Source organism: Dipodomys merriami, unplaced genomic scaffold, assembly GCF_024711535.1.
Source record: "Dipodomys merriami isolate MVZ:Mamm:240054 unplaced genomic scaffold, mDipMer1.0.p SCAF_158, whole genome shotgun sequence".
Classification (NCBI taxonomy): Eukaryota; Metazoa; Chordata; class Mammalia; order Rodentia; family Heteromyidae; genus Dipodomys; species Dipodomys merriami.
The window spans coordinates 37107-48901 of record NW_027202915.1 but is presented as its reverse complement, the minus strand read 5'-3'; the positions used below and the strand labels follow the sequence as shown (position 1 = coordinate 48901).

General features: G+C 55.0%; 2 protein-coding genes across 9 annotated transcripts; one reads left to right on the top strand and one right to left on the bottom strand.

The window, feature by feature from the left end:
- Positions 1 to 1323: 1323 nt before the first annotated feature.
- LOC138827575 (zinc finger and BTB domain-containing protein 18) lies at positions 1324 to 9177 on the bottom strand. 8 transcript variants are annotated; one of them, XM_070023157.1, is made up of 3 exons: positions 9110 to 9177; positions 7332 to 7414; positions 1324 to 5076 (listed from the first exon to the last, which is right to left on the bottom strand). In XM_070023157.1, exon 3 carries the CDS (start codon positions 5060 to 5062, stop codon positions 3494 to 3496), a length of 1569 nt encoding a protein of 522 aa, XP_069879258.1. In that variant the 5' UTR covers positions 5063 to 5076; positions 7332 to 7414; positions 9110 to 9177; the 3' UTR covers positions 1324 to 3493. The 8 variants fall into 8 exon arrangements, with proteins under 8 accessions (XP_069879258.1, XP_069879252.1, XP_069879254.1 ...); XM_070023151.1 differs by lacking the exon at positions 9110 to 9177 and adding an exon at positions 6091 to 6189; XM_070023153.1 differs by lacking the exon at positions 9110 to 9177 and adding an exon at positions 6091 to 6185.
- Positions 7427 to 10675, top strand: LOC138827567 (collagen alpha-1(I) chain-like). Its single transcript, XM_070023142.1, has 3 exons — positions 7427 to 7507; positions 8002 to 9860; positions 10162 to 10675. The coding sequence occupies exons 1-3, from the start codon at positions 7427 to 7429 to the stop codon at positions 10673 to 10675; spliced, it is 2454 nt and encodes an 817-aa protein (XP_069879243.1).
- Positions 10676 to 11795: the final 1120 nt, after the last annotated feature.

Genomic DNA, 11795 nt, shown 5'->3' with positions numbered 1-11795 from the left:
TTCAAATATGTGGCAATTTGTAAACTTAATTGTCTTAGTTTTGTAATGTTTTAAGAAGCTATTTCCAAATAGCATGTCAAAAATAGTTTGTCTGAGTCCGTCCAGTGTAGCTTCCGAGGGGGAGGCTTATGTCAAGGTAGACTGCCAGTGAACTAGGTGATCCAAGTGAACTCTCGACATCTGAGCTCTGGCAAAGACTTGACTTACAGAAGTACAGAGGGGTCCTCTTTGTCAGCTAGTAAGTGCTCAGAAAGTTTTGTGGAGCCTGATGGCCACGCACTTGGAATGTCTGGCTGATTAAAATCAAGTTGAGCTGCATATCCCTTTTTTTCTATTAAAAAGGAAACGCAAGACTTCAAATTATAAAATTCCAATTGTGCTTTATGTATGATAATACCGAGTTTACAGACAATGCGTTCTTCTCAAGCTCCAGGTCTCATATTCTGCTCTGCAGAGTCTTAAGCTTACTACAAGCCATTTTATCTAAGGGTGCATTGATATCTACAGAACATAAAACTACTATTTTCTGTGTCTTTAGGTTGCGAGTTATGGACAGCTAGAGATGTCAGGGTTTTCTAAGACCTCTCAGGCCAGGCTGCCTGGCTCTCCAGCTCGGAGGATGTGTGAGGACTTCAGGTGGACGGCATTGCTCGTGTGCAGTAAGCATCCCGCCTCGGGCTGACACAAAACCCACCGGCTCCGAGTTGGGATGGTAATGAAGAGGGAATAGATGCAGTAACTAAATAAATACACTTTAAAATTAGAGTGAGGAAATTTTAAACCTGGGAACCTCCAGCCTTCCCATTCTCCCAGTAACAGGAGGCACACGTAGACCTCGCTCCCCTTGAGCGACGGAAAGCCTGTCAATCCGATTGCCTAGAATACCACTCATTAGCCAAGCACTCTTCCAGGAGTCAGGTCTCTTCCAACGTTCCACTTTAACTGGAACACAGGAGAACAGGTTGGCTCAATCAGCTTGGGGTAAATGACACGTGAGAGGTGGGTACAGCGCACGAGTTGGTGCTTGCGCGGTGGCGTGAGAACCCACACTGCCTCAGGAGCCTATGGTTTCACAGGGTTCTAAGACATCGCTTCGGCCTGCTCGATTTCTCCGCTCCAGCATGGGTCATTTTTTTTAATGTGCACTTTAGTATCTTAAGTGACTAGAATGGTTGGACATTTCCAATTTGGGTGACCGAAGGCATTCTATTCATTTCATGAAGTCTGAATAGAACTGACATGAAAATAAAGATGTCGCATACCATACCTCCTTAGCATCTACGCAACTCATGATGGTAACAAACAGCACACAGGAGGGAGAGCGTCGGTTCATATAATTTATTGCAGTTAGCACACAGTTTAAAAATTCACCAACACACCAATAGTACAAAACTAAACAGCATTATAAGTTATTCCCCCCTCAGGAAAATAAAACATACTATGATTGTCAAGGCTAGATGTCAGTCTAAGTTTTAGAACAGAGAAAGAATGTGAACCTAAGTACAGGAAAAAGCAATTGCTCACCATGACCACAAAAGAAAATCCCAAAGAAAGTCCGCTTTCTCACAGACATTGATTGTCTTTTCTAAATTAATAAAAATTATTTTAACATAAACTGTATTAAAAAAAAAACTAGAAACTCTTCAAGTAACTAAAGATAATGCTCCAAGGCCATTTTCACAGCTTTGTTGTTGTTGTTTGCTTTAAATGCCATCACAGCCAAATTAACACACATTTGACCAAATATTTCCAAAACAGTCCAGCAACACACAATGGAGTTTTCCATTCAGTATCTTAAGCACAAAAATAGGCTATGTTTACAGTAGTTAAGGCGATCAAATTTTAAACAAAAGCAATTAAAAAAAAGGGGAAAAACAGCAAATGTTTTCCATGCTACTCCATAGACCATATTTGTAAGTGCAAGACAGGAAAACAAACACTGTGCAAAACGCTCTCGCCCAGCGTGCAGGTCACTCAAGCCACACGTGGGCCGCAGCCGGAGCTGCAGCTCAAACTCTCACCCCTGCCCGTCAATCAAGGGAGTCCAGTCCTTTCAGCCTGGGGCTTTTTCAGTCCATAGAATCTTTTCATGAGTTTGGGGTGGGAGGGAGGAGGGGAGGAGGAGGGAGGGTAGGGAGGGTAAGGAAGAAGAGGAGAAAAAGAAAAGGAGCACAAAAAGAGAGAGAGAGAGAGAGAGAGAGAGAGAGAGAGAGAGAAATGACCTATTGTCAATTTGTGCAGTAGTATTCTAAGAACGCTCAACTGGGTAATTGTGTACATCTAAACTCTGAGCTGGCGTAGGTCCTGTGCAATCAGGAGTTTGTTCTAAGCGCACACTGCTCATGCAAATCTTTAAGCCGTTTGTAAACATTTATATGTTCCTTGTTAAGTAGCGAAGTTATCAAATTTGCAGCTTAAATTTTTATTCAGCTTAACAGTTTCAACTTAAAGACAGTGGGAAGTCAATTTAAATTATATAAAATAAAAATAAAAACAGTGCATTTGCGTTCTTCATAACACCAGTTTTCTTTCCAAATGGTGCTATTTTTCTAAGGAAATTAAATAATTTTAAACTCACTCATTAAAGTTATACAATGCAAACAAAGACAAAAAATATATTGAAACTCATGCATTTCTGTAGCGTTAATATTTACTTTTCAAGACTCAACTAAGAGCATCAACACAACCTGTCAAGTTCTTTGACCCCCCCCCCAGCCCGTGTAATCAATTACAGTATACAAGAACAGTAATTCACATTTTTAAACACACACTTCAACACTGCTGAAGCTGCAATATCCTTTTCATCCCAAGCAAACCTTCACAAAGACAGTGTCCCAGGGACCCCAGTGTACTTGCAGATTACCCCGCACGGGGAACCTTCTGAAAACCAGAAGTTGCCACAGAAAGTTTTAAGTCAACTGCTTGTTTAAAAATAGATAATCCAGCATTTCAGAAATTTTCCATTTGGGTCTAAAAGCATTCAGGTTTCCAACAGCCAGAAAAGATTCATGCAATTTGAGACATAGGAAGAGGCTAATAAAACTGGAGGGGATTTCTTTCTACTTTAAAAAACAAAAACAAAAACAAAAACAAAACAACAAAAAACCAGAAAAATATGGGGCAAACACACCAAAAAAAATGGACAATACGGTGTGGACAAAGTTCAGCCCCATAAGAGCGTCTTGTGACAGGGCCATCTGCTAGAAGGTTCTTGGTAGCTTCCCTGCCTACCCCTCAAAGGAAAAGACACCCCTCTATTCTCCAACTTGCTCTAAAGTTTCTTTTATCAGAATGCTAAATTAGTGAGATTCTCATGCTATTATTCTAAAGTGCAAAAACAAGTTAAGATCCCAACTTCTTAGTTCCAGGAAACAAGACTGCTTTTAGACCGTACCACAACTATATAGAATCTATGTATATATATGTATATATATATATATATATATATATATATATAACTTATATATATATATATATATATATATATATATGATTATTTCCAAAGTTCTTGGGAGCTGTCCTCCAAGGTCCAGTCTCTGACCGTGGGCAGGCTCAGCGCTTCGCTCTTGACGGACAAGGAGCTCACCAGCTCGCAGTGGAACTTGCGGATGTGTCTGTACAGGTCCCCGGACTGCGTGAACCTGCGCTCGCACCACTTGCAGGCGTGGGGCTTCTCGCGCGTGTGCACCACGGCGTGGCGGCTCAGGTTGTGCGAGTACTGGAAGCTCTTGCCGCACTGGGTGCAGGTGTAGGGCTTCTCCCCCGAGTGCGTCCTCTCGTGGCGCTTGAGCGTGTACATGCAGGAGAAGGTCTTCCCGCACAGCGAGCACGTGGGCACGTTCACATCGGCGGCGGGCTTGCTGCGGAGCCCGTCCTGCTCCCGGAAGTGTGTGCTCAGGTGGATCTGCAGGATGTGCGGGCTGGGGAAGACCTTGTTGCACAGCGGGCACATGAAGATCTGGCCCGCAGGGCTGAGGATGTTGGAGACGTAGGGCAGCAGGCCGCCCTCCACGCCGCCCTCCCCGGGGGCGCGCTCGCTCTCGGGGGTCATCATCTCGTCGTCGCTGGCCTTGTCCTCGCGGTCCAGCTCCCGCAGCACCGAGTCCTCCCGCAGCGGGGCCAGGTGCGCCGGCTCGTACGGTACCCTGTGGTTGGCGCCCGCACTGTCTTTCACAGTGCCATGTTCCATGTCATAGTCATTAGTGCCAACATCACCCTCATCACAGGACGCCTCTTTCTCCACCTTCACCTGCACCAGGCTGCTTCTCAGCACGTCCTGTGAAGAGAAATAAGAGCTGTTCAGATTGTCAACTCCCGAGAGGCTGGACTTGACAGACAGGTCCAGCACACAGTCAACATCTGCCGAATCCCTCACGGAGGTGACAGACCTCTGGGACAAAGACTCTGTGGAGCTGCAGGGGCTGGCCACTGTTTTCGCAGCTGCCGTGGCGTGCGGCTCGGCCTCGGCGCCCGCCTGGCCCAGGCCTGCGGCGTCCGACGGCAATCGCATCCACATGTTCCCGGGCTCGGCCGCCAAGTCCCGCTTGCTGGGCAGGAGGTGCAGCTTCTCCTCCTCGCCCTCATCCTCGTCGCTGGGCAGGTCGCCCGCCATGTGGCTGCTGCCATCGGACAGACTCTCCACTTTGTCCGAGCAACTCGAGGCGTCTTCTTCCTTCTTGGTGCTGTCCGCCTCGGTGGTGGCTTTCTCTTTCAGCTTCTTCTTGCAGACTTTGACAATGTCGTACATGTGCAGATAGCTGGCGGCGGCTAGCACGTCTTCGATGGGCAAGTCTTTGAACTGGAGTTTCCCTTCGTACATGAATTCAAGCAGGAGTGCGAAAGCGGGGGCTGTGACAATGTCGCTGTTCAGATGAACAATGTCCCTTTTGTCCAGCTGGTCCTTGTAGAAGAGGTGGAAGTACATGCTGCACGAGGCGAGCACGGCGCGGTGTGCTCGGAACTGGGCATCCCCCACCAGCACCGTGCAGTCGCAGAGGAAGCCCTGGTGCCGCTGCTCGCTCAGACACTGCAGCAGATGCCTACTGTGGTCTGGAAACTCCATGCTGTCTTCATAACCTGGGAAGAGAAGAGCTTCTCATTAGAGCCTGCTCGGGAGCACACCGCAGCCCTCCCTCCCGCCCTCCCTCCAGTCCCCATCTAAAATAATCACCACCAGCACACCACTGCTCAGCTCAGCTCCAGTCCGGCTGTGGCTCACACCCCAAGGACAGCAAATCACACACACACACAAGACCTAAGCGCGAGGAAACGACCTCCTCCCCACCAAGCAGCCTCGCCTCCTCCCCAAACTTCTCATCAAGTTTTGAAAGCTTCCACCTAATCACAGCCTCTTACAGAGCGAGAGCTCAGATCTTTCGGGAGAAATTTAGCCATCTCTGCTCATCAAATTATATCCAAATAAAACCTGTAGATAGGCTTAATTTCAAAAGGAGCAATTTGTATAGCAAAGCAAAGTCCCAGATATCTTCTGAAAGATTAAAGAAAAACTTGCTTTGTTACTTTGGATGCCTGTCTTTACTTGGAGAGCAGTTTAAATATGTACACATTTGGCTGAATCAGGAAAAAAAAAAGAAATTGCATAATTAGACCAGAAATCAGCAAACAACTTACTTTTAAAGTCAGAGTGTTACAACAACAAGAGCCCTGTGTATAAAAACAGATGTTAGTGCTGAGATCTGCAGGTATGGCTCACGTGCAGGAGAGCAGAAGAACGACACCAACAGATGGAAAAGATCATCCTTAGTCTGAACAAATCCAAAGTCTTTTTTTTTTTTTTAATGAATTGAGAGGGTAAAAAAAAAAAAAGCTTCTATTTCTTTGTATGCTCTGCACTTGCACAGTATGAGCAATGAGAGGGGCTTCACCCAACTCTGAAAATCCTCATCTAAACTTGATTGCTACAAGGCAAGTCTCCTATTAACTCACACTTAAAAAAAATAAAGCCATACTTCTCCTCAACTGAATGACAAAACTTGTACAGGTTCAACATTCAGAGACAAGAAAACAACAACAACAACAACAAAAAACCTCTTTCTAGAAAAGAAACTTTTTTTCCTGGCTGCGCCTTACCTCACCAGCAGAAAATACTTTGTTTCAACACAACGGGCTATATTCTGCTTTCCCACTGCTTCCATGGTCTCAACTGAGCTGCTCTGCCCTGCTGGCTTTCTGGCCAGGAAAGACAAAGATGTGACCGCGGGCAGAGTCCTTTCAAAGATAGACAGAGCCCCACTTCCCCTCTGGAGACCACCTCACAAGAGCATTCCCCGAGGAAGGTGTGTGAAGTTCATACTCAGAAATTACTTCCCTTCCCCTTCTACACTTTGCCTAAAACTTTCATCCCAACCCCAAATAGATCCTGCAAGATGCCACTGCTAGACTACACCAAGATCTACAATACAATCACTTTAAGTGCCCCACAGCTAACATCAATCCTAATCCTTGAGAGGGCTAAAAATAAAGATTGGAGGGCAGCTCACAAGGTAGCCGTGATCAAATTAGGAGGCTGAGAGGACAGAGGGACAGAGAAGGAAGCTTATAAACATCTGATGCAGCTGACAGTGGCCATATGGCAGCTGCTACCAGATAAAGAGATTAAGAATGGGGGAGTGCGGTTACAGCTGTCTGGCCAATTCAGGCAGCTCACATCTACAAGTTCTAAATCAGTCGCTAACACAAAAACTCCTGCAAATAATTATTGTTATGCTGAAATAAAAGATCTCTTAAATATATATCTGAAAGAGGAAAATGAGGAAACTAGTCAAACTATTCTCCTAGGGACAAAAGTTCTTTTTGTTTTTTTTCCCCCTTAAGAAACCTCGGGTTTCAAAAGCACTCCAGCTGTATGTTTCAGCAGTGCTACTGACTGTTCTGAAGAATAAAGTTTCACAGTGGAATTCATTACACAACCACCTCGCTTCTTAACTGGAATCATCTTCTCATATCAATCTGAATGCTGGATTCCACATTCTCCCCCCCACCCCAACAAAAGGAACCTAAACAGCAGTGAACAACAAAAAAGCATTTTAATCCAAAGTGATTTCAAAAAGCTGCATTTCAAAGCCTTTCTTAACAGCCCCAAACTTGAAATATCTGTGAATTAATTTACTTGCTCAAAGAAGAGGGGCAAAAATGAAAACTAAGTAAGCCGAGACCTTCAACTCCAGGAAGACCGCCTCTCACTAAGTTCCGCAAATGAGTCCTGAACTGCATTAGAAAAGCAAGGTGACTCCTTAAAAAAAAAAAAAATAAAGATAAAACACCGAGGGAGCCGGGGAAGCGAGCCTGCCCGCGCGGGTCCGGGCGCCTACCTCGAGGACGCGCACCCTTGCCTAGGTCCTCTCCTCGGGGTCTCGCTGGCTCCAGGTCTGTGACATCGGTGGGAACAAGCAGACTAAGGAGACAGATGCAGAGTGGAGAGGATGTTGGAGAGGAAGGCGATACCTTCTCCGCCACAGACCCGCGCACACTAGCTCCCTGTCTGCGTGTTAGAATAAAAGGCTGAGGGGCGGCAGGCTGTCATCTGCTCTGACATCATGCTCAGATGGAAATGCTACCTCCAGCTGTGCTCCTTTTAATGCCATATGCTACTCCCCGCCACTCCTGCCACCCGCTCTTTCTTAGGAGAACTTTTCTCTGCTGTTAGTATAAACAGAATACTTCAAAGTCTTCCTTCCCCCAAACTTTCCAACGCCGGCGCTGGAAGCCAGCATATGGACTTCTCTGTATTTATGGCACCGCGGCCTCCCCGCCGACAGCTCGCCGGGCCCGGGGCCGTCCCGGAAATCCACCCGGGCGCCGGGGCGGCCGGGGGGTCCTTAAACCGCCCAACCGACACCCCGGGCCCGCGTCCACGCCGCCCCCGCGGGGACGGTGTCCCGGTGTCCGAGGCGGGGGGAGCCGCTCCCGCGCCCGCCCCCCCCGCCCCCCCCACGCGCGGGATCAGCCCGCGGCCGCGGCGCTTTCTGACATCCTGGCAAGTGCCCGGGTCCGGCGAGACGAGCTCACCGGCCGCGGGGCCCGGCCGCCCGCCCGGCCTCCGCCGCGCCCCGCTCGGAGGGCCGCCCCGCGGGGTTCGCGGCCTCGGGGACGCCTGGGGGGGCGGGCCCGCGAGTTGGGGAACTTTCCCGCGAGTTGGCGGGCCGGGGCCCGGGGAGGGCCCGGGGCCGGGCCGGCCGGAGCCCCGCGCACGCCGCCGTGCACCTCCGCGGCGGGGCCTGCGGCGCCCGGCCCGGCCCCGGCCCTCTCACCCGGAGACCTGGGCACCGCGTCGCCCGCGCCGCGCCGGGCCCGGCCGCCCCCGCCTCCCCGAGTCGCCCGCCCAACTTTCTCCAACTTGGCGGGGAAGGGCGCCGCGCCGGGCGCCCCCGGGAGCCGCGTTCCCAGCCGGCCGCGCCGGGGCCCGCGCCGCCCCGCGCCGCCGCCCGGACGCTCATCCCCGCGCCCGCCCCGCCGCGGGCCCGCCCCGCCCGCCGCGCGGGGGTCGGGGGGTCGCGCAGCCCCGCGCGCGCCGCGCCGGGGAGCGGGGCCGCCGGAGGCCCGGGCCGGCGGCGCAGCGCGGGCGCGGGGCCGCGGGGAAACACCTCCCCGCTCGGCCGCGGAAACACCCGGGTCACGGCAACAACAAAAGAAAAGTCGCAAGAAGCGGCCGCGGGGGGAGGCGGCGGCCCCGCGCCCCTCCCCGGGCGCCGCCGCAGCTGCACCGGTCCCCGGAGCCGCGGCCGTCCCGGGCGCCTCCGCAGCTGCGGCGGCCCGCGCCCTCCCCCGCCCGCCCGCCCTCCGCACCCGGGAGGCGCCGCCGCAGCTGCACCGGCCCGCGCCCGCCCCGCGCCGCAGCTGCACCGGCCGCGGGAGGGGGCCCGGCGCCCGCACCCGCCCGACCCCGCAGCTGCGGCGGCGCCCGTCCCCGCGCCCCGGCCTCCCGCAGCTGCGCCGCCCCGACAGCTCCGACCCCGCAAACTAACTCCGCTCGCGGGGGCGCCCGGCCCGGCCGCCCGCCCGCCCGCCCGGCCGGCCGCACAGCTGGCGCCTCCGCCCGCGGGGCCCGCAGGGCGCGGGGTCAGGGGCCGGGGCCGGCGCCCGGACTCACACGGAGCGGCCCGAAGTCCCCGCGTCCCCGCCGCCGCGCGTCCTCCGCCGCCGCCGCCGCCGCCGCCGCCGCCGCCCGGCCGCCGCCGCCGCCGCCGCCACCCGGCCGCCGCCGCCGCCGCCGCCGGACTTGGTGGGCTTCCTCCTCCGCGGGCCCCCCGCCCCCCGCCCCCCGCGCCCGGCTCCGCCGCCCGCTCCCCCGCCCGCCCTCCCTCCCACCCACCCCCGCTGGCAGCCGGAGGCGCGCGGCGGAGCGGAGAGGGCCCCTCGCTCAACGGCTCCCCATGGCAGCAGCCCAGCGGCGGCCGCAGCCTGCCAGACACAGGAGCGGGCGGGAGCGGGCGCGGGGCCGCCGGCCGGGGGGCGGGGCGGGGGCCGGAGGGGCGGGGGACGCACCACGCACGCACGCGGCGGCGCCGGCCAGATGTTCCCCGGCCCGCCCCTCTCCTCCGCGCCCCCGCCCGCGCGGGGCGTCTGCGGCGGACCCCGAGCGGCGGGACCCGCTCCCCGCCCGCCCCCGGGCCGCAGACTCTTCCAATAGGAGGGCAGCGTTCCGGGAGGGCGGAGGGGACGGCGGGCAAGAGCGGAACTGACAGAGGAGACCAACCAATGGGAGAGGCGAGCCGGAGCTGTCGCCCGCGCAGGCCAATCGCAGGGGTCGACTCTAGGGATGGGCGGGGCTGCGGCAGCGCGGGGCGGGGCCTGCGGGCGCGGCAGCGGCGGCGGCCGTGGCGGCCGCGGAGCCCCTCCGGGTGACTTGGCCGTGAGAAAGTGAAAGGAGCCCGCGAGCGGCGGCGACAGCTGCGCGGAGAGGGCCGCGTCCCGGGGAGGCCCGCGCCCGGGGGCGGTGAGCGGGCCCCGCGGGCCCGACCCCCTCGAAAACGTACTTTGAGACGTGCGGGGCGCGCGGGGGCCGCCGAGGCTCAGGCGCGCGTCCCGAGCCCGGGCCCGGGCGGGGCGGGGCTGGGGCCCCGCGCAGGTGCACGTCGGGGCGGGCCCGGCGCCCCGCGGAACTGAACTCCCGAGCCACCGAGTTTCAGGGCGTCTCCGTAGCACTGGTCCCGGACGGACGGGCACCGAGCCGCGGCTGCCGGGCGGCGGGAAGCCGGGCGCACTTCCGCCCGGTGCCCGCCTCGCGCGGGCGCTGCGCCCCGGCCGCCCGACCCCGCCCGCGGCCTCGCCCGGATCGCAGCGCCCCGCCGCCCCCGCGCTCGCCGGGGCTGAGGCGGGCTCCCCCCGGCCTCCCCGCCGCCTGGGAGGCCTCGGGCTGGGGAGCCCGGCGGGTGAGACGCACCGGGAAACGACCCAGACCCGACGGAACCGACGGAACGCGAGCCTCGCGCGCGACGGCAGCGTGAGGGGAGAAAGGCGGAGCGCCCTTCCCGGCGAGCTCGGCCTCGGAGAAGGGTGGAGAGCCCAGGGGAAATCCGAGGAGTCAGCCGTGCGCCCGGCGGCCTCGGGACGGAGCCGGGCTAACCAAGGTTCCGCGGGAGGACCCGGGGCGGGCCGCATCCGAACCGGACCCGCCGGGAGCGCGGACTGTGTGGCCCCGAGACAGGTTAAATAACTGGTGTGACAGAGGTGAGGGCCCCGCCCTCCCCAGCCATCCCAACCAAGGCCCCTGGGGCAATGGCAGCCTCTGCCCCCCCCATCTCCCTCTCCCTCCCTCCCTCTCTGTCTCTCTCTGAAAAACTTACACACTTTCAGTTCTTTTTGGAAAGTCAGCACACAAAACAAAGTGGTGTCAGAGGTGTCCCACACTACAGAGTGATTACTAATTTTTATTCAGCATCCATGGGTACTTAAGGTTCCTTAGAACCCCTTCTCTAAGGCCTTGGGTCAGCAAATGAACCATGATGCCCAAGGGTAGACAAACGCCGCCTTGGCGCTCACTGGACACTATGTTGAAAATGAGCTATACAACCTGAGGGTGAGGACAGGAGGGAAACACTGGGAGAGAGTGAGGGAAGGGGTGACAGTGTCCACAAAGAAATGTCCTCTGCCTGACTCATGTACCTACCCTCTGAACATCACCTTATATTTAACAATAGAGAAGTTGGTCGTGGTAAAGCCAATAATCTACTTCCTTCTTCCTCCCATGCACAGGGGAGTTAGGGGAGAGGGGGCCCAAAAAGTGCCAACATTGAACTATCACAAAAATAGAGCATTACTTTCCCTCTATAGGCATCTCCTTCCTGTATAATTTCAGTTAATCCCTGCTTTCTTGGGAGTCCTGAAATTAGGGGAAGAAAAAACAAGAGAAACTGACCATTCATGGTTATGTTTCTTGCTAGGGAATAAGTTTTATGTTTTAATAACATGCATGTCGACCTATAACAACCAACTATATAAAGTGGTGACAGATCAAATAAAATTTAATTTGACAGGCAGCTCCATAAAGTGAATGTCTGACTTTTAAAATGTGAACCACAAGTTAGATCTTTGAAACCATCAGTGATTTTATTACACTTGATGCAATTGGTCTTGTTGAAAATTGACCTGTGAAATTCAGTGTGTGTGTGTGTGTGTGTGTGTGTGTGTGTGCGCGCGCGTGCACATGCGTGTGCCAATCCTGGAGCTTGAATTGAGGGCCTCCATACTGTCTCTGAGTTATTCTGCTCAAGCCTAGTACCACTTGAGCCACAGCTCTTCTTCTGGCTTTTTGGTGGTTAACTGGAGATAAGAGT